General features: G+C 41.2%; 1 protein-coding gene across 1 annotated transcript; it reads right to left on the bottom strand.

Annotated features, from left to right (window-relative positions):
• Window positions 1-506: 506 nt before the first annotated feature.
• On the bottom strand, window positions 507-23,313 carry LOC118419462. The gene is made up of 4 exons (XM_035825842.1): window positions 22,267-23,313; window positions 8,922-9,116; window positions 6,537-8,516; window positions 507-2,120 (listed from the first exon to the last, which is right to left on the bottom strand). Exons 1-4 carry the CDS (start codon window positions 22,534-22,536, stop codon window positions 1,554-1,556), a joined length of 3,012 nt encoding a protein of 1,003 aa, XP_035681735.1. The 5' UTR covers window positions 22,537-23,313; the 3' UTR covers window positions 507-1,553.
• Window positions 23,314-23,380: the final 67 nt, after the last annotated feature.

The raw sequence follows: 23,380 nt of genomic DNA, 5'->3' as shown, positions 1-23,380 counted from the left end.
ACATTCCCAAGGGAAGAATAGCTAATAAAGTAGCTGGCTTGTTAACCCTATCCAAGCCAACTTGATTTTCGTGTAGATTGTAGTTCAAGGTTACAGTTCTGCTTTCAGTGTGGTTTTACTTTAACCCCCCCCCCACTTTATCACATCCACAACTACTTAATACGCCCCTTGAGACAGTAAGTAGGAACCTCGCTGGAGGTAAAGACAATTTATGTCAAAGGCATGATTAAAACCACAATGAGTTAGACTTGTTGGTTCTCGGATCATTAAAATATGCTTAACTTGACAAAAAACACATAATAAGAGTATAGCTTAAGGACACACATTGGTCCATTCAATTGATTCTATGGAGTGAAAAGTCATATTGATGTTTTTCCCCTAAACTCTACACTATTGATGTCTGATTCCTATACATTCACCTTAAAGTTTCCAAAAGGAAACAAATAGGTGTGGACTGTGTGGTGTAAGGATGCAATATCAGGAGATAAAATAGAGTAAGTTCATTGTGATGTTAGAAGAGGAATGTATTCCCTTGTCTTGTTACATATCCCATCAAATTGTTACATACAAGTATATGTAACTATATAGCAGCACCTGGCTCCTTTATACTACTGAACATAAAGATTATTATAACAATACCAAAATCTTGCCCTTGTCCCTGATAACAATTCATCTAAAATCTAGGTATGCCACTTTGACCAAATTACATTGTACAGTTACCCAGTAGTCCTATCCTATACCAGGTACACTTTTCATACATCATAGGAAACACCCAAGTAGCATAAAAAATATGTTGCGGTTGTTCCTGACATTGTAACAATAGCCACTTATTCTGTTCACATTGGCGGGCACAGTTTTCAACACTGCTGAAATCATGGCATCCCCATGAAGATTAAAAGATGAGCAACTCCTTTATTAATTCCACATTAAATGCACGTTTCTATGGCAGACATTTAGAAAACATTCTAATCTCACATCCTTGGCAGCAGAAAAAGCTATGATGACCCTTCACAAGTTCTACAGCACTGAACAAGTTATACCTGACATAACTACAAATTGTACCCTTGTTACACTCAAGCATAGACCTCTAGATCACGTACTGTGTTAAAATATTCTGTGGCTGACTGATACTGTACTGGGTTATCAAATTCATAATCTTCAAGTTGACTGAAAATTAACATTATATCAATAAGGTATTAACGTTAGATGTTGACATTGTATTTCAATCATATTATGAATATGTAGTTGGTACACCGTTTTTATTTCCAAGTTGGACGCACAAGGAGAAATGTTTTGAGTAGACATTTTTACCAAATGACAATACTGGCAACACTTGTCAAGTCGGATACATGTACATGTACATGATTTTAGATATATTATTCTGGATTGGCAACACTTTTTTCCTTGCATAACTATGAATATATTATGATCTACGATAGAAACAACATCTTCCGTACTTCCTGACATAACTAATGAGGAAATAATCCACAAACTTAACAGCTACAATATCAAAGCGTTTTAAAAACTTTATCTGAGAATAATATCACAGGAAGTCATGGATAGTCTCTCCTCATGTATCTAGTTTTGTAAGTCCATCTCCAGCTGTGATGTGTTCTTGTCTGCAGCAGCACCACAGTGAACTGGATATCACCTGGCTTCAGGTCCTTCTTAGGGGACGTTCTCACCGACCTGTGCATGTTGGACACCTCCAGGTCAAACCACACCGTGTATCGAAAATTTGGGCACACGTTTGCAACTTCAAAGGACACCCCTGACTCATTCTGTCTGTACAGAGCAAACAGGCACCCTTTGTCTAACTCGGACACCTTGGTTTTCCTGCCCAGCACCATAGGGTAGTGCAGGTTCCATCGTGGAACTTTGTTGACATCTGGAGGTTGTAGAGGCTTTTTGAGGGAACAAACGCACAACTTCACGTTCACACCTTTGTCAGCACACTTGCTGTAGTGCCCGTATTTGGAAACCCGCTCGTAGCCCAAGAGGGTCATGGCTGTGTCCTCGTTCTCATCAAACTGCACCACCACGGTGAAGACGTCCTCCGATTGGCCAGAGCTGTCACCTGACTGCACATAGAGGTCAAGGGTCACCACCACCACACCATCCTGGATGGAACAGATGGTAATATGATTGTGAGGAGAACGAAAAAGGAGCAAATGACATTATACTTTCATCACCCGATAGGGAAATCTGGACACCTACATTAGCACCTGGTCCAGTTATAAGTGCTTGGGGTGGTGCTGACATTTGAGATGCAGAAAGAGGAATGACTGAAGAAACAATGACATTTAATAAAAGCTATACTGATGAGAGCAACTGCACAGAATGCTTCATAAAATTGGCTGAGAAATGCCATCTTACTCCTGGGATATTCTAGGCTGATTGCACCATCAGTGTATTATTTTCTTGTATGCCATGCTGGGTGAGACACACATCTTCTCTACCTTCGTCCACACATGGTAAATTTCAATAAAATTTCAAACAAAAGGTGCAAAAAGCAGCACATTCAGACAGATAAGTGACTTTCATCAAGTGTCCTATTTCTTATGCAAGTCACGCAATTTGGCGACATCTGAGTGGCACACAAACAAAAGTGAAGGTTTGTCCAATATAGCAGCATGTAGGATATTAATATTTCCACAGGACAAATATACACATTTTCATCTCCTTTGCCCCATGGAAAAGTGAGTAAACTCCATAAATTAGATTTTATGCATTCAAGATTTGTGGAGAAGGGGTGCATCCTTTCTTTTATTTTTTTCCATCCTACATTTCAGCCTCACAGATTTGTCTTGTACTTGTGCTGGATTGGGTGCGTGTGTGTACTCTAATTGGGCGCCTTCTTCAATCAAGGATATATGCCATGTTCCTTCAGTCCACTTTGTTGTAACTTATAACAGAAACTGCCTGGACCTTTTCTTTCCATAGAAAGGTCATTAACATGGGAGTCACACCATCCCATGCTAATCCCAAACTCAATCTAGTTTGTTCGGAACAAGATTGATGACTTTGCAACAGGCCAAGTACCGGGAGAGGTATCAAAGGTGTGGAGTCATTCATCTTCATCTGACTGCACAGAGCCGATTCCGCCTGCCATAACAATCGTTAAGTGTGCCTTAAGCTAATTAGTCCACCTTGCAGAGAGACTCCATAAATCACACCAGTACTCAGGCTTAACTGGTGATCTACTCAACGGCCTCTTTTACCAATGTTTTGTATCAAGAATTCAGCTAGTGATCCATAATCCATAATAAAGTCCACTGTCCTGGATTTGAGAGGATGCAGAAAAATACTGTAAATGCATTAAGTTCGCGGGGATTTAATTTCACAATAGTGGGAAAAAGAACTTTTTGCAGTGGTTTTAAGTTTGTGGTAGCACCATGCATTGTAGTCTCTTACTACCATGGAAAAATGTTTTTGTTGAAGCAGCCACAGCAAAAACTGCGAACATTAAACCACCGTGAAAGTTTCTGCATTTACAGTAATTTGTAATGTTCAGAATCAAAGTAAGATGAATGTTTCAACTGTAGGCATCAAATGTTATATAATATAACATCAACAGTCTAGCCACCTACTTAATATGCATTCATTCCATTCTCAGTCAATAAACAAAGTACCAAACTATGAACTACCAATTTGCATTTTTTTCTTACAATTAGACTAAGTGGATGAAATTGTTGATGGGTACATGGAGTTAACGCCCTAATATTGTAATAGCCAAATATGGTGATCAGATCCAATCATGGAAAGAAGCTCGCTCGTTACTATCATTTCATTCTAAATGAGTCAATTTCCTGCTGTATCACATATCAACAATTATAACATAAGTCAAATTTTGAGCAAGTATTTTTTGCAATGATTTCATGCTTTGTGATAAATTCCTTACCACAAAGTTAACGACAGTGTTTCCGTTACTGAGACCACAGCATATCATTAACTCAAAACCACAACAACACTCCATTTTCATTTTACAAGGAAATTAAATTGCAACAAACATGGGCAATAGAAAACAAAATCAGTAAGTGCAATGCACAGTGTACTTGACAATATGCAACCATAGGAGTTTAGGACAGGGTTGTAGAATATCAGGAATGGAGAATGGGGCACTCAGTTTCAACACTGTGCAATTGAACATATGGTACTGGTAATTAATCAAATTACTGGCCCTAAATGAAGAATGGTGATTCCAACATGAAGCTTACACTGGATGAACATGAATAGTTCATCCCCAGAAATGGTAAGCAGAAATGTCCCAGTGTTTGTTTGGTGCATGTAATCTTGAGCCACCAGATGGGGTCGGTAATTGGTGGTAAATGACTATTGGGGAAACAGCAGCTGTGTGCTTGTTAGATGTTAGAAGTAAAACCCAGAGTTGTGTATCGGACTGGTTCTACATTAGTTAGTACACCACAAGGGACTAAAAGGACTGTTTTGTCTGAATGTGCTTTTAATCTGCAATTCCCAATAATTTTACGTAAGATGCAGCATTGCTATACATGCTATGTGCTGTTACAGTCTTGGTTTGCTATTGTGTTGGTGATGTAATTAAATATGATTAAAAAAGTATAGTATCGTAGTTAGAGTACAGGATTTTTTCTTTTCATGTTAGAAAATGTAGATTTTGGAAAGCCGTACATGTACTTCTCGATCCAGATTCAATAAGTCATTAGCAATCCCTCCAGACACACAAATATGTAAATCCTAATGTGCCTTACGTTGGCAGAGGATTTACGCTGAGTGCCATCTATCTAGTATCCTGTATAGTAAATTTAGACTGCATCCATCTTGTTTACGACCATAAAATGTTGCATGAGATTTGATGGGAAGCCACACTAGCCTGAGGAATTAAGTGAAATTATATGGCCTCTTATAGTTTGAAATAATGTTGAAGCACTTATTGTAAAGACGAATGTGTGCAAAAGTGCTAGAACAGTCTTCTGATAGAGGTACTTTGCTAGTAATACAAATTTGAAACTCTTCAAACCTAGGAAGTATTTCCCTTATGTGTTTCCCATATAATATCTAAAACACCTTATGTTCACTGATGATGTGAGAAAAGAAAACACACCTTCTACATTTTCACATCAGTTCAAGGGAGATTCCGTCTGATATGTATCAGGACCAAAATTCGCAAGTCAAAATTGGACCTGACATTACGGAGGTAATCTTAATCGGTTTGTCAATTTCCTCTGCCTCAGAAGTCTCCTTTCATCTGCTGTGTCTTTCCAGATGTCGCATAAACTGTCATGAATTTACATCTGCTTTCTTTGCAACCCACGTTGCCACTTGAAGAAGCCTTCATACCAAAAGCTTTAGCTTGCTGCACGTTTCCTAGTCTGAATGTCAGAACGTATCCAGGAGAAGCCGTGGGCCCGGAGACTGCCGGACGCCTGGGATTTACGTTCATCTCATTTGAATCAAGTGAAACGTTCTCATGCATGAAACAAAGATTGGGTCCTCGGTAAGCGAATACTCTACTCTGATATTTCTTGGATGCGGCAGCCTGGAGACGTATTGCCTTTGGGCAGTAATAAACTCAGGATCATCCCTTCCCTCAGATATTGATCTGAGTTTACGGCCGGTAATAAAGACCTCCTTTTTCAATAGCCGGTGCTTAACTTTCTGGAGTCTCTGGAGGGAGTGCTTGGGTCCCTGAGAAAGGACTTACAGCAAAACCTACTGGGAGAGGGTATTGATTGGTGTTGATTGGATGTGCAAATGTTGCTATCTGTTTGAAACCAGGAAGGCCTAACTCCCTCCCCGAATAGAATTGTAACTGAATTTGGACCGTTCAAAGAGCATCAATTTGTGCTGATGGCTTGTTGGGAGGGAAATGAATAAATCTTTTACAGCCCACTGAGACCGACGAGCCGCATCCTATTGTTGGGGCTAAATTCACTTTCCCACGGAAAGCTGCGTAAGCACCCAGTGTCTTTTCGGATAGCTTTGACTGGAAGACAGATTATGCAGGGGGTTCTGATAGGATGAAAACTGTTCAGGTATGAGTCCCTGAAGTGCACAAGCATGTAGCAAAGATATTGAAAACTTGAGGAGAGGGATAAAAGTGCTGACTCTGTCCAAAGTATCCATGAATAGATGATTTTGCAGAGTGAGTTAGTTACTTCAAATGTTACATTCAAGCTGTTTTACCTACAGCATATTTGACGTTATTGGTTCCTGAAATGTTACTCAATACATCTAAAACTCTAAAAATTTAAAAACTTGATTTTCATCCTCTTTGTAAATATACATATATAAACAAATCATCTATACATATATAGAATACAACATGGGGTATTCCGTATCAACCAAGGTCCCAGCCCTACTGCCCGTCAGATTGCCTGCCGGCAAAGAGCAATCTGAACCGTAGGAGGGATCGAGGGTGATGCGGAATACACCAGGGACAACTTATATGATACTAAACCAGATGTATAAAATGTGTATATGAGTATACAAAAATAATGGACATACGAGAATTTTTTTTAGTTTAGTTTGGTCCCACGGACATTATTTCTACACACCTTTCCATGTCGTTCCTTCACATTGTGGAAGCCGTGTGCCACCAGTCTTTGGCACGAACCAACCCCTGACACCGCCTGTGGGTTGGCTTCCCCAAACTGCTGTAGAATGTGGTTGTTGAGAGTCCCCAGAGCAAACTCTGCGAACAGCGTGTGGTAGGAGTCGTTCCGTACAGGAGAGTCGTATCCCTCACAGATACACAGGTTGGGCAGGATACGAGGTACCTGTGAACACGTCCTATTTGTCGGGATCTCACTGAACAGGCCATTCAGGGTTAACATGTAGAGAGAGCGATGAGCTGCGTTCATGGTCTGTTCCCTCTTTGGCAGCAGAGATGTAATGGTGTAGTGGACATCTAGCAAACTGACCAGTCTGTGCTGGTTCAGGGTTAAGGCCTTCATTTTCTTGTGTCCCAGAATCTTGGTAACCTTGTCAGGCACTATCATGAAGAGTGCTGGGTGGTACAGTTCAATCTGGCCTTCATACGTCTCCTTCAAAAAGTCTCCGTAGGAGTTCCCGTGGTCTGCAAAGATGATGGTTAACGTGTTCTGTTGGCCTGCAACAAAATGGACGTACTCTGAGAATGCCTCGTCGAGAGTTTGCACCCTCAAACCTGAGTCTTCATGTGCAGTGTTCAGCATCAGGTAGCTGAGCATGGGTCTGTTGTGCTGTGTCATCTTGGCTTGCATCTGCCTGAGGTAACTGAGAAGATATTCGTGTTGGTACCTTCCATTGAAGCAGATGGCAGGGGGTCCGTGGAACATGTCGGGCAGGTGGCTCTCCTTCAGGATGTCACAGCTGGTCAGCGTGGCATCCAGCCGATCGATGCCCGCCTTTTGCACGGCCTCTCTGAACGACCTCCACCGAAGCCTGTACCTCTCCCCAAACTGTATCATGGCAAGGTTTTTCACCAGTCCCCACTCCCACGTCCAACACAAGTCCTCCAGCCAGAGGGTTTCGTACCCTTGCCTCTTGAATGGCATGAACATTTTCTGCACCTCCAACGGCTTGGGAGGCATGTCCTGAGAACTAAAGCCCTTGTCTGGTTCAAAAATCTCCCCCGCAAATAGAGCCTGTACTGACTCAAACGTCCTACTTCTTATGGCTTGCACAAGTTCAAAGTCAAGAACTCTTGCAGTGGACCTTTTACCACTGTTTAAGCTGTGAAACTGTGCCAACGTCTGTGGCAGTGATCTGTAGAAGTGGTGCCGTGATAGAGAGTCTAACAGAACGATGTTAATGTTAATCTTGTTGCTCCCATTCACGGGTTTCTCCACTGGCTTCATCTGTGGAGGGAGAATGATGAGCTGCATTATGTACCGCTGCTCATCATCATAGTAGTCATATTCCTCTTTGTCATCTTCATCATTGTAACGTTCATCTTCGTAGTTATCATCATCTGCATCACCGCCCTCATAGAAGTCATTGCCAAAGTTCCCATCCTCTGCTTCTGGCTCCTCCTCTTGATCAGTATTTGGGTTTTCCCCTTTATTTGTACCTATATTGTTGTTCAGACTGTCATCCTGGAGAAGTCTTCTGTTATTGTTTTGGCCAGGGACAGATTTTCTTGTTGTCTGCCCAACCACACTATTAACACTGTTGTTCTTCAAAGTTCTAGGTGATACTAGAAATGCATCACCCTGTTTAGAGAAAAAAGTTCTTCTTCTATTTCTGTAAATATCATGACTATAGCTGTGATTTGAAATGATTTGTTGGCCCTGATGCTGAATGTGTGTGTCATGCAACAGTTTTCTCCTTCGGTATCTATGGAAGGGTCGGCAGCGTATGTAGCAGAAGCCGTAGTGGTACTGGCTATAGTCGGCGGTGGCGAGGCGCCGGATGGCCAGCTGTAGCCTGTCTACTGTGGAGAACTCCTGCCAGTCCAGGATGCCCAGGTTTGGGTGGATGGTGCCCAGGGCCATGGAGGACTTACACATGTCCGGGTCACAGTGCACCTTGTATTTATCTGGGCCTGGACTTTCCTAAGGGTAACAACAAACAAGTAAGTACACAATGTTTACTTTTTCCAAGACTCTCAAAATTGATCAACAAATATCAAAAACAAAGCAAACATTCATAGTTACATGGGGAAAAATTATCTCAGCAAGTTTGCCAGAAAAACAAAAAAACATCAAACTAAACATTTAGCAATAGCACAACAGAATTCAGCACCAAGGACAAGGAATATAGACAAACAGCTTTTCTGCATCTTCTCCTACAAAAGAGTGATAAATTGTCTAAAAATACTCTTGACTTTGCATATCATTGTGCATTATATGCCAAGTAACCCTGAGTGTACGATGTGTGTCAAATGTCTTTTATTGTGTGTATCCTTAAAGCCTCCCGCATGGAGTCCTTCCTTCCTACATACTTAAGACAAAGCCCACCTGCAGTTGGCAGATGTCCCGAGCCTCTCCCCATGACTCGCACGTCTCCACATCTTTTCCTTCAAACATCTCCCTCCCCAGCTTACACGACCCTTTAATGGGGGTGATCCTCCTGCAGGTCACATCACCCTGCCCCGGGGGGTCTGACTGTCTCCCAGAGGTCAGCGTGAACGGCGGACAGACGTCATCATCGGCCTACGGAGGGAAGAAGTTTTGATGGGATGATTGAGAACGGCTAATCTCATTATCAGCTGTGAAATTAGAGTATTTTCCCGGGAGGTTCCTGAAAAGTTGGAGGGACGATGAAGGTAAATTGGATTAATGTAGATTTTCCTATGGGGCCAACTGCTAATTGCACCTCATTACAATACATGATTTTACACAAGTATCAGGGGGGTGGGGTCTTACCATTATTCCTTAGGCACTTTCCTACCTAGTCTTCTTTAATGATTCAGTTGTCTGTCAATTTCTGTATCATTCTGCATGGTTCGTATGAAAGCCCTTCACCATCTTTTTAATCACACGAGCATCTGTGCCGCAAAGTTGTGGCAGTTGTGTATAAAGCCAGTATAACTACCCTCTGTGTAACAAAACCAGCTTCTGTATCTGTATATGTTAAGTCGGGGTACCACTCCAGCTTAATACACTGGCTTAGTTTTCATAATATCCATTTGAGATAAATTCTGAAAAAAATACTACTGTAACTTGTATCCTTATATGCAATGTTTCATCAGCCCGTGTAGAATATCTTCATGGTAACTGTTTCACCTACTTTAATCTTATTGAACATGTCAAAGGAACAATACAATAAATCAAGAAGATGAATTGAAATAAATAGTGGTAATAAGAAAATACAATTTATAATCATCCCCACCTTGAATGCCCCTGAAAAACATCCCACAGTGCATTGCCATTACCACCACACTATATTCTCCCTGAAAAGGCCTGGTAGCAATAATATCCCATTTTCCCAGCATAAATGAGACATTCAGGTGGGCAATGGAGTGTACTAATGGCACCTGTGACCTCCACATAACTCTCTTGCTTAGCCCAAGAAGCAATATATTTGCCAAAACAGTGCTGCCAAGAAATAGAATATTTAATCAGCACTATTCCTCACAGCTGTACAAGAGCTGGGTGTGAATGTTAAACAAAAATGAACAGTATAATTCTGAACTAAAAGACAATTGACAACAGGAAGCAAAAAAACTATTTTGTATCAATTTTTCCTCGAGAATACACGTAAGAAAATTATTGTCCTTTTCTGATTCAGGTATTTGCAGAAAGTTAAAATACATGACTGTATTATTATACAGGGGCCTTTCTTCTACTCCATGTTCCCCCCAAAAAACTTCAGACTTTCTTACTATTGAAGTAATCTCCACACCAGTAGTTACCTCCAAAGTGTGCATCAGTACCAGTTCTGATACATGTACTTGACTGGAAATATGGACAATATTGCTCTATGAGTAATGACGTTTGTGCTGTGAGCTATTGGGAAGTGCCTGCCCTGGGGTCCCCCAGACGCTAGGCTCCATATAAATCAGCCACATGCCTTGATATGCCACAGAGCACCTGTGACTTATAGGCAATAAAGCCGAAGGAAAACCACTCCTTCACGACCTGCTCGAGAGCAGAGCTGATATTACTGGCTTTGACAGACTGTCCAATTTTAAACTTCTCTCATGTTCTGTCACATCAAAACCTTGTTGTAGCAATGTGACAAAGGTGATGTTTCCAAAGTACATACATTGTACTACATGTAACGTTAGATGACCTTCAACGTGATATCATTCACTGTGTGCCTATAGTCATTTCTTTAAAATATTGGATGTTACAGGTATTAAGGGGACCTTCTAAATGCATTAAGGAAGTTTTCTTATCACAGTCTTCACAGTATGGATAAAGGTTACCTCCCTCTAAGAACGCAGACGTTCTCAGAGTGCCAAATGGTGTTTTCAAATTTGGTACAAAGAGGAATTCAACATTCTTTAATATCCTTTAATGCTTGTTGAATCCTATTCAAAATGACCGTCATATTTTCAGATCCCTTGAAAAACTGAAACACAAAAATGTACCTTGGACTATTGAAATGGATGATCATGAAGATAATGCCTCTTTGAAACACATTGAGGGTACAACAATCTAAAAAGTGGAACTGCTCAAGCATATTGAAACCTCGCAATTTCAAGGGAGATAACTGCACCTGGCAAACAGAATTCCATACAGCAATCAGCTTCCACACAAGTCCTAACACTTCCCACGGACCCTTGCTGACCCCTGCTGATAGTAATGTTATCACACCTGGCCAGGAAATGCACTTCAATTTTCCTGTTGCTGGTATGACATCAGCGGGGTGTGTTATTATCCCCGCTTGTTGAACTCTGTAGACTCCCTCCTCCATCACCTGGTGCTGATGCTGGGATGTCATCTCTGCCCTGACACCCAGCTGCACCCATGACTAACAAATTACTCAATTGGGCAGTGACTTACATCCATCAACTTTAGACTTACATCCATCAACTCTGCATCCGAACTCCCTCGTATTGATGTACGAATGGCCTAAATCAGTAAATGGTGAAAATCCTTTTCTAAACTTCTCACAATGCCATGTCATTAAAGCTTATACAAAATAGACACAGTAACATAGTGAGGCTAAAATTGAAGAAGACTATTGGGCAACTGTCAGGAGGTGATCTGCTGAATTTAAGGAGAAATAGGCTAGAATGACAATGTAGATGGTGGATTTGGTCTGGCAACCCACCCAAGATCATGATGATGACATTGTAGACATAAGTTAGAGTTGTGTATGACTTATTGCAAATCGCACACATTTTGTAGCATGAACTTGATGATGAAGAACTTTAAAAAATTTACCAGAGTATATAACAAGGTAGAGCATCCACTTCCTTAACTAGTGAAAGGTGGACTCTTCTGAACTGCCAATAAGAATGCCTTGATTGCAATTTCTAGCTGATGTTTTCAGAATCCTACAAAGGATTCTACGATGTCAGGATATGTAATTTTGTTCAACTTGGTTAAGGAGTTAAGTTTCGGCTGCCATTCCCACCACCAATAGCTCGGCAAACTTTAGTCTGACTGCAGGTTTCTCAACCAGTTGGTCCCCAAAAGTGACAAATGTCCTCTAACATGCATCGTGGCCTGGGCCTGCCTTTATGAATGCTGTTATAGCTCCTTACTAAATGTGCTGCCAGAATATCACCCATCAATTATTCACTCTCGGCAGCTCCAGTCAAGCTCTCCTGGTGACAAGTGTGTTCCAACTAAATGAATTTCCCGCTAATGAATTCTGAAGTTGGCGCCGGTATCGCCGGCAGAGCTACGAACGATACGCCAAAGGCGTTCTCCATCATAAGTGGATTGCACATCACAGGAAAGGGCTGTTTGTGTGCCCGCGTTTGCTGGAAAATTTATGTGTCATATCGGGACAATCTCATGTTGTACACTCTCCTACATTAGCTTCCCAAGCTTCGCTGGCTTGTGGGCAGCAATTTGCCGATGAAGGAAGATCAGATACGTCGGCGTCTCTCCTGGGTTTGGGTAGCGTTTGTCGTGCCAAGAACGCTGTCTACGGTGCCAAGTAATTGCCTTCCCTTAACACAATTTCCAAGGAAGGATTCAGTCTGCAATAGGAAATTTGATTAAGTGTAAATTATCAGTTGGACTCTAAAGCCAGATTTAATGAAATTTCCCTTCGACTTCAGCAGGAGATAACATCAGCACTAGGATATCCTGCTGCCTGAATTATTCGCACTCCATATCATTACTTAGGATATTGTGCAGTATCCAACTGTGAAATGTATTCTGAGGAAAGATGTTCTGTTGAGATAATTTGCAAACAGAGCAGCTTAAGTTTGGCTTGGACTCTTTATCAATTATTCATTTTTTTTTATTCCAGTCAGAATTTCAGATCTTGAACAACTTGTAAAGTCTGGAACAAAACTATGGTACATTGTAAATGCCCTCACCAATAATGATGAGGAACATACCTTAGGAGTCATACCTTATATGAGGGGTCATTAATAAGTTCTCACACTCTCATCCTCACTAAAAGGAATATGCACAACTCAAATTTTGGGGCACATTTGTATATCAGCTGAAACTAACAATGTTGAGATAAAGATATTCATTGATGATTTTTTTTATTCCCTCATAAACAAGCTTTGTTTCAAGCATTTAAAAATCTTAACAGACGTTTTCATTGAGATGGTGGTACTACCATGTTTTTTGCATGCCTGCAAGGAGATTTCATCTGATGCCTGTCATGATCACAGGTCTACCCGTGGCTCCTAACATGGACAAGAGGGTCTGCATGGGGGGTCCCGACAACGAGTTATGCTGAATTCAGAAGACCCCCCTACGTATAACGCTAAATCAAGGAAGGCAATTACGCTAAATTTGATCGCCTCGCTACAAATTACATAGATAATATGATTTTCCCTACGAATTACGGGAAATAAAATAGGCTGCCTACGCCTTGCGCAAAAGAGCATGCAGACCATTGAAGAACTGCCCTGTCTCCAGGGGGAAGGGCCATTCCCTGCTCTTATTGCCCATTCAATTTTCAGGCCGGTCTCCCACGCTGGGGGATCCGTGTAGTCTACCATTAACCCTGCAGGGACCAGCTCCTAATGTTCTGCTTGATGCAAGTTTGTTACAGAGAGTAAATAATGGCTGTCAGGAGGATTTACCGAGCAGGAACACCCCCATCGCAGTGTGTGACCATTAGGTGCATACGACCTGATGAATCACAGGGGAGAGGGCATTTAGGCCTTTTAAGGCTTCATTAGGATACAAAATAGCAGCTTTTGGGGAGGCTAATTTGCAATTGGGTTTCAGGAACTATACCAAAAAACTTAGTGAAGAACTTTCAATCACTCTGATGAGTCGTGGAAAGACATCAGGGGTGATCAATACGTTTGCGGCCTCACCTGACATAAGGTGCACAACTGGAATGTTAAGGCATGGTTGTTAAGTTAAACGTTAATTTTAGAGCCTTTTATGAATGTCTACCAAAATTTAAGATAAAAAATTTAAAAATTTAAATCGTTTTGAAGGAGGCATCCTTTTGAAAATCAGGAATGTTATGTAATTAGTTAAGAGAGAAAGACTGAGATCTGCAACCTGAAGTTTGCAGGTGAACTTCGGCTCAGCTGAAAGTCTGACAGGTACCCACTTGTTTCTAGTTGAAATACGAAGGGATTCCTCATCAAACATTTTGACGATGTCTTTGTAGATTTCAGGGCATGAAAAACACGACCCTCGCTGCTCTAATCACAGTTCACCCTTATCTATCCTTCTGATTTTGTAAAGGAGATCAACTGGAAATTTAAAGTAATGACAACAACATTTCAAATTTTTAGGCTTGTAAGACTAGATACTCATACTAGTCATGGTGAGAGTATCAAACTACGATTGACCAATCATTGAGAGAGTATCGAACTATGGCACATGTACGTGCGATTGACCAATCATTGCGAGAGTATCGAACATGTACATACGATTGACCAATCAGTCACATCACTAAATCTACGTACACGTTGCTAAAGGCTTGTACTAGCTCCAAATAACCTTCAAGTGTTCTTGCCATGTGAACATAGCTGATCACTAGGATCCGCGTAGGCATGCATTTCCCCCCTGGCAGCAGTCTATACATGTACCTTCATGCTAATCATCCCATCCATCCCACACAAATCAGGCCCTGTCACAGGATGAGGCAGCTAATAAGGGTGTTTCATCATAATGTACGGTTATAACCCGATGTACACATCGGAATAACAGGCCTGAGTTAGAACCACAGATGTTAGATCTGCCCGTGAGATGAATGTGAATTCCTCTGTGATAATGCCTCATGATGGAAGGGCGGACTTTTGGGTAAAAGTTGCCTGGAGCTGGGATTTCTCTGTCAGGATATGAATGAACAAGGAGCTTTAACTGATGTTGCAAAGCAGTGACATGGCCATGTAATTTGTAAAGATGTGCACAACATACTAGTAACTCACAATCATAATTCATATAGGTACGTGGGCAATTAGAGAGAAATTGCTATTTCATCACTATCATCCTGCACAGGAAGAAACAATAATTTGATCAGTTCACAATATCGTACGCAGTTTTAACTGGCTTTCAGAACTTGGTACTCAAGCTTGACTTGGTTAAAACCTAATTTATCCAGCAAAATAAGTATCAAGGCCATATAATATCCGTATAGGCTCTCAATAACATTACTTGAGGCCCTTTCATCAGAAAGGAATTCTTCTGAAAATCTGGCTCTTCTCAAACAGGACACGGAAGAATCTGAGCCAACCAATCTCTTTAGATGTTCTAAAGCACTGTTGTACCAATGCAGTCTTAAAAGCAACACTTAATTGTGATTGAAGACTGATTGTTGACTTCATGCCCTACTTACCTGAACCACTGGTGATTCCATAAGCTATATGTATCATGTTTGGTGGCCTATTATTCAAGTTGAATCATTGTGTAACGAGCTTAAGGGATTTGAAGTGACCACACTAATTACCTTCCCCAAGAAGGAATTAGAGCATGAATGCTGGCAAGAATATTGGAATGTATTTCATGAGGTACAAGTGAGTTTTCACATAATCATACAGGGCTTGAAATACTGGGTGCATAATTCTGCACTTATCTGCACCCCAAATATTGCAGCTGTTCACAATACTTTGAGGTGCTGCTGCACCATTACACCAGTACACCTTGATATTTGGGCCTCTGACATAGTCACTTATAAATCGTGTCTGAAAAACTGGATGAAAGCACTATTTATTCCCTCTCTTCATTTTACAACAGTATAGAGTCAGTTACTGTAGATTACATTTTGCACCCAAAGTTTTCCTGAGCACCTACTCGGGTTTGCACCAATTCCAAAAATTAATATCATCACCTTGTGCAGCTGCCTTCTTGCCTCACTCTTTTCACACAAAGTAACCTAAAACCAGGCAACTGACTCGGTTTGGCAGGGAATCCAGCTTGTGGTCCATGAAAGGCGTTATTTCCCGCGCTTCAATCACAGAGTGGTTTACCATGTAATCAGGGAGAGAGGAAAATTACATCGTCTTCGCAATCTGCCCACAGAAGGCTGAACATTTCTCTACTGCAGCGTGGGGTGCAATCAACCTCTTCACCTCCTAGTCATACATATCCTTCAGTATGCCCCATTGTAGAGGGAATACAACCAAGACCGTACCCCCATTTGTCTATCGGTTCAGCCATGCGGTGATGAAGTAAAGTCAAACTCAAGGTCATTTTGGACAAATCTTCAAATGTTCCCACTGGCACTCTAAGATGATTCATATTGTGGTCACATTCTGTGGAAATGATCTGCGATGAATTAAAAACATGTCTATCATTCACTGCATGAACATGTTTTACTTCAATTTGGTGTGATCATGTAAAGTCAAAATCAAGGTCGTTTTGGAAAATTTTCAAATGTTCCCACTGGCACTCCAGGTTGATTTATATTGTGGTCACGCCTCTACATTTTGTGGATTCTGAAATGAATCTATCCAATTGCTAAAACTACCTATCATACTGCTTGTAACGTTAACTATTCACTGCATGAACATGTTTCAATTCAATTTGGTCCAGCGGATGTATTGGTGTCTGTTGAAGAGGCCAAGTAGCTTATCTGCACTTTTATTAAAGGTGCATTTAAAGCCCTGCAGGAAAGTTGTAACCATAATGGAGGGGAAGATAAGCATGAGTCTGCATTGTAGAGCTTTAAAAACTGCAGGTCTCAAGATTTGCTAGCTGCGTCTGTACAGATAAATTCTAATGTAAAGATTTCACGTAGCACTTCAGGAATACGTTTGTAGCATTACCTTATTGGCGCAGTACTCCATGGGCTGTTTAGTTAAAGAGGTCATAATTTGAATGCAATGTAGCTGAGTGTGATTACTGAGCAACTGTGCATGGCAGATATTGGCCATGCCCAGCTTCCGCTTCTTTCTGCATATGGCAGTATTACATTTATTTTGCCAGGCCTGCAGTCCTCTGATACTGACTTTGAGTGCCAAGAAGTTCCCAAGTATCAACTTCACCAAATAAATTTTCTAAATTTTAGTTTGGAACTACATGGTACTTGGACTTGTAGAGACAAAAAAACAAAACAAATTTGTATATTACATCCCACAAATACAACATATTCGTCACAACATATTACATCTTGAAATTTTACAATATTTACATGTCTGAAAATCATAATTTCTTTTATGCTATTAAAACTGAAAGAAGACAAAAATCAGAAAGATGTCAGTTGGCTTCTTTTTTCATTACCCCAGACTACTAGTACATGTGTATCTTCAAAAACAACAGTCATAGCTGCAGTAGATAATAAAATTGCAAACTTAACTGAACTTAAACTTCAGCCTCAAATACTCAAGTAAAGTCTGTCTGCATTATTCTTCAGGCCTTGTTGATGCAATCACTAACATTTTGCAGATCTGAATATTTTTTGCCATAATGATGAACATTGCATGTACATGTACCATCTGGTATTCTCGCATCAAAATTCTGGACATCACTCTGCAGCGTCTGTTTATGACTTTACGGGACGGAGTTTACCACCTTCCGAATTACATGGTCTGTATGTAATAGGTCGTCTTAGTGCATTCCATAACTTTCATGGAACGACCCACGACCACCTTGGAGAGCAATAACAGGGAATACATGCTATGTTCTTCTTAGTTGTACATCATCTTAACAACCAGTACTATAACCACTTAAAGGCAGCTGTCAAACCTAAAATGAGCACTGAGAATCGTAGGCAACGATTGCACTCACGATTGCAAATGATGGGAAAAGCTCAGGAAATGGGAAACAAAAATTCGGTACTTGCCATTTGCAAAAGGAAATTGAACATATAGACCCATTATTCTAACCACTGAATGTATTTCTGACACATTATACATATTAGTCTTAATGAGGAAGTCAAGTGTTCATGTTGTATTGAAAATAAGGAGAGTTGTTCTGATGATCCCACACAGTAAACTTCTTCACCCATAGGCCACAACAATTCAATTTCTTGGTTCTCAGATTTAATGCTTGCACCTTGCTTTGATAAAACTTTAAAAGAATTCAACTTTTTTCTACTTTCTATTATATAAAGTGTGATTTGGGGGTAAGTGAAAGAAATTACCTTTAAGCACAGTTCAAGTATATTTACTAAATCTAGTAAAAGAAAAAAAGAGAAAAAGATCTGTTCAGCCATTTACTAACGGGGGCCGCCCTAAGACGGTTCCCGTCCTAAGACGGTACGGATTTTTTGCTGATCTTATTATCCATAAGTACACCGCGTTTGTTACCACAGACTATGCTGATTACAAAGGTAAATAAACCAAGTCCATGCACACAGCTTTAATTTGCATTCCAAGTATACTTTAACATATTTAATTCATGTTTTTTTTTAAACAGAATTCTAACGGTAATGTTGACAGTGCTGAATCACTGCGGTCACCGGCCTCTGCGTATTGGCGGCTCGTGTCGCTAACTATACGAACTCTTCCAAGCAGTCACACAACTGCCATGATACACATAAATAAAGCTCCATAAAACACTATGAATATGTGTCTTCAAATGTTTGTTGAGTAGAAAAGCAACCAAAAGGAAGCGACATAAACATTGCCACCATTGTACTCCCAAGGGAGTGTGGCCGTGAAGGTGGCAGACTAGAGAACCCTCCAAAGATTTATTTGACTGTAACAAATTATTCGTGCTGTCTATGAAAATAAGACTTGATAGAGAGATGTAGATGATATTTTCATATAATCAGACAGAGTTTTGTTGATGTTGGCGGTGTCGTTTTTTCGTAATGGTTTTTTTTAGTCGGGCATTCACAATCAGTGCATTTAGCCCATTGCCCGTAAAAACATCAGCTGGATTGTTCTAGGTACAGCCTTCCTCATGTGAGACAAGAAGTACATACAGTCACGATTTTACTGTCAAAAGAAAGCTAAAATATCATACTATTAATTTTTTTCTGTGTACTTAAATTTACCACTTACTTCTGAAGAGAGCAAAATGTAAAAAAAGCGTACCAAGTTAGGCACACTGTCCAGCGTAGCACAAAATTGGAAGGTTACATACACGAAATTGTCTCACAGTGTTTGCCGCTTGTAACACGCAGCGCGAAAGGTTCATGAACCACATGAATGCATTTCTTATTCAAGTATGTTGTTCAAATCTATGTGTAAAAAATTCAGTCATCAAAATTTGACCACTCTCAGGCAACTAGCGATGGAGCGCCATGAGTTTGAGCGCAAGAAAAAGCGTACCGTGTTGGGGCACCTCCCGTTAGGAGGTGGTTATCTTAGGCTTTGACAGGACAAATTCTTTATCTGTTCAGTGATACACAGATTTCAATGGCACATAAAACAAAATGTTTAAGAAAACTCATATGACTAATATTAATGCACTGAGAGTATGTTTTGCTAGTAATAACTTCTGGAGTAAAGGATAAAAAAGGCAATGTCACCATAGGCCAAGATGAGATTGCATGTCATATCTATAACCCTCAAATTTACGAACCTACTTTACCATGCCAGACATTGTGTCACCTGTGCGCAAAGTTATTCTGTTTCCCCTGGGTTTTCACTTATTCCACCACAGTCACAGACTTCCCTCCATATCATATCAAATGTCTGCAATTTCACCATTTCCCACAAGACGGATGGCGCTGTGTGAGTGTCCCTGACAGCGAATTAAAGCTTCATCCCTGTTCTCATATAGCAGTCCACTCTGTTCAATATTGAGGTGCCTCCACATTCAAGTTTTATGCTATCTTGATATACTTTCCTGTCAGTGGCCTCTGACCCCTGTGAAAAACTACCTGTCAACAGAGTGCCACCCAGGAGGGGACTATAATGGGTCTTATATATATTCCTCTGCCAGTTTCTCCTGGAATAAAGATGACTTTGACACAAGGACACAGAAAACATTAGCATCACGGCAGACTGACACGACTTCCTAATGGCCGTACATGCTACACTTTCCACCCCATCATTCCTTGTGATCTCGCCGCGCGGATGCCCCAGCTTCCTGCCATGAAGCTCGCATTCCTGTAATCTTAATCTAATTCAACCTTGATGACAGGACGGCGCTCTTACCCTCACATCCTCGCATTCATGCAGCAGGGAATTTGTGGCGTATTAATATGGATGGCACGGATATGACTTAACTAGGGCTGGGTACTGCTGGAGGGTTTTATCTTAATCACGCACCTTGCAGTGTCACACAGGTGTGTGTGTAAAGTCGGCAGTACGGGAGGAGGAGATAAAGTTCAGCCTGTTATAGATTAGCCAACAGTGGTGAGGAGAAAGCAATTAACGCAGCAAGCAATGGAGTCAGACCGCAGGGGAGACCGGCAATAATAAGCTTCTGGCAGCAGCGTAACAGAAGTATTCAAAACAACCACAAAGTATCTCAGAGTGCCAGGCAGCCAAGGGTTTCTAAAAGGAGCTATGTCTCAATGTCTGAGTCAAGAGTCATCCTAAATCAGCCAGAGTTTTATTTACTCCTTAGAGTTTGTGCATCGATTTCAATACCCTGGTTTTTCCTTAGAAGTCCCAGCTCAATCGCTCTATATGCCCTCCTAAAAGTAGCAAAGCCCACAAGAAAAGGTACAACCCATAATAAACATGAATCTTCAGCACAGTATAGTACTTGTAAATGATACCTGTGTGCCATTCCAACTGACAGATATTGATGTTTGCTGTACTGATCCGTACTATAATATCTGCTCATCACAAACTACATGTAACTCAGTCGTCCCTTTCAGGTGGGTTTTAAAGCCATTTCACTTCCAGCAGCCTATTTTCCGTCCCAACTACCTGCAAAACACTAAATGCACGCCGGTGCCTTTTAAACAGAAAATTAACAACAGCAGCAGTTGAAAGCTGAGTGCCAGTTTGATAAAAATCATTAATTTATATAATGGTTATTTCAGTTATATCTATTATTATCTAGTGATCTATAATCAAAAAGAAGCTTATTTGTACTATGCAGACTGAATTTTACCGCTTCCTCTATATTCAATCTCCCAAAAGGTCTATGCAATTCATCACATACAAAATATGTCCAATAAAATGAAATAGCATTTGAATTACATTTCTTCCTACATAAACTTTACGACATAGATCTATCAGGGGGTTTATAATTATGTTTGCTGCAAACTTAAAACCACCACCAAAATGCTAGTTCCATCTTCTGCTAGCCTATCCCCTTAAGCTTGTTTTGACTGCAAACATCACGAATACCACATTTTCTTCCAAACATGAAATCAAAACATTAAATTTTACAGCATAACTCACACAGAGAGCGTCTCTCCTGACAACAAGCAGTGATTGTACTGCAGCCCTGACTCGGCCCTGTGTGTGCTGAAAAATAAGCCAGAGTCCAGCAGAGTTCATCCCACAAAGGTCCAAGTCAATTACAATTATGGCCTTGACTTCCTTCATTTGCTACAGTCACCGGAGACTTGGTACTGCATGCTAACTGAGGTGTGGATGCACACTGATGGAGGTATGTGACAAAGGGGTATGTATCAGTTTGAAATATCAAAGGCCAGATTTCCATGGGGAGGCATTGAATTGATTGTGAAGGCTTGGCTGCAAGTTGTGACACTATAGTAACAAACCACAGCCACTCTGAGGACAAAAATCTCTCGAGAGTGGAGGGACTTTTGTCAATGCACATCTGGCCAACAATTTTACAAGCAACAATTTATTTTACAGTCTATTGTAAGTAGTTGCAGCCATCAACTTTATGATTGAACCACATGCTACATGAGAAGGGATCAATGTTATTGAAACAAAATGCACAAATGAAACCTGCATAAAGAACTGTTGTTACCTTGCTTACAAGTATCAAATTAAATTCCCTGCTGTCTTTCCATTGCTCTGAATGAGTAAAGAGCAGACACATACTGGGTGAAGTGTTATTACCTGTTAAGAAATACCGTAGTCAACACTAGCATTCGAGTAGCCTCTTTTCACAATGATGTTTATCACTGTTCACTGTCACATGTATGTCTTTTATGTTTTCACAATGTTCTTGCAATTAGCCTCCGGGCATGTACAGGTGCGAGTCAAATACATGCAATGGTCACACTCAAAGGCATTTGGAATAAAAAGTAGTACGTTGCACAAGCAGAGTACTGTGTACAAGTACCTTAATTCAGATAGATTTGATAAATAACAGTGTAAGTCTTGAGTGATGACATATTGTCCCTGGATGTGGCTGATAATAGTCTATTTCAAAAGACGACAGTACTTGCATTTGACTGATAACAACAGAGAAGATGAGTCGGTACCTGCTCTTGCTCCTCCTCCTCCTGCTCTTCTCTCATCAGCCTCAGAGCCTCCTGCAGGTCGGGGTTGCTGGCAAACTCCCCCACCTTGAAACCGTTGGCACTGCTACCTCTACTCCGCACGGTCGCGCCCCACTCCAGCACATGGTAGGTGTAGAAGTACACCCCCGACACTGCCAGCAGCACCAGGAACATCTTCAGCAGGAGGATCCTGTTGTAGCGGCACAGCCTGGCCATCGTTCTCGGCTCCCCCTGCCTCGCTTCCGTCGTCATGGAGAGATGCAACAGCTGGGGCTCTCGGCGACGTGCAGCTTATGTATGAGAGGCGAGGTCTGACTGTGGGATTGATGCTGCCGTACTACTGAAATTACATATTGTCCAATAATCTAGCAGCAAGCAGCCATGACATCTGAGTGGATAATTTCTGCATGCATGGTCCAGTCCACACTGCTTCATCTTTCTGACATAAATTTCGGCAGACGAAATGGAGAGGATCTGCGAGTCTGTCGTCTGCAGCGAGGTGCCGTATGAAGAGGGGAGCACATTGATGATGTGTATTGGAGGAAGCCGGTTAATAGGTGCGGATTTGGGAGCTGCCAGGCGACCGTAGCGTTGATAAACCCAGAGGGAGTCTACAACTGTACATGCGTCTGAGCGGCGCGTAGATTACCTGACCCTGAGGTCGCGGATTCCATTCGCCTAGATTTTCAATGACGCCCGAAGACTATCTAAATCCGCTCCTAAGGCGGTGCACTCGATGAGGTAGATTATCGACTGTACTGGAGCATGTGCATGATCGAAACTTTTAACTAGTAGTTATTTGGAAATCATATCACAACACTGCCTCCCCCACCCACCCTGCCTTCTGCGAACACGCTATCCGCCTTTCTGTCATGTCCTGGGACTGCCAGCCTAGAGCAGAGGTCAGATCTTTTTGTCACAGAGACACAGGAGCCAGCGAGTTAGCAATCCAACCACGTGGCGTTGGGCAGGAGAGATTTATGGAAGACAACACTGAGATGTCAGCTGCGCTCCTGCCATCTTTGATCTCTCTTGGTAAATGGACTAGTCCATTACCAATTTGGGTATTTTCAAACAATTCTCATTCTCTTATATA

Source organism: Branchiostoma floridae, chromosome 7 (genome assembly GCF_000003815.2).
Source record: "Branchiostoma floridae strain S238N-H82 chromosome 7, Bfl_VNyyK, whole genome shotgun sequence".
Lineage (NCBI taxonomy): Eukaryota > Metazoa > Chordata > Leptocardii > Amphioxiformes > Branchiostomatidae > Branchiostoma > Branchiostoma floridae.
Note: the sequence above shows the minus strand (reverse complement) of the source record. Positions and strands in the feature narration are given on the sequence as shown.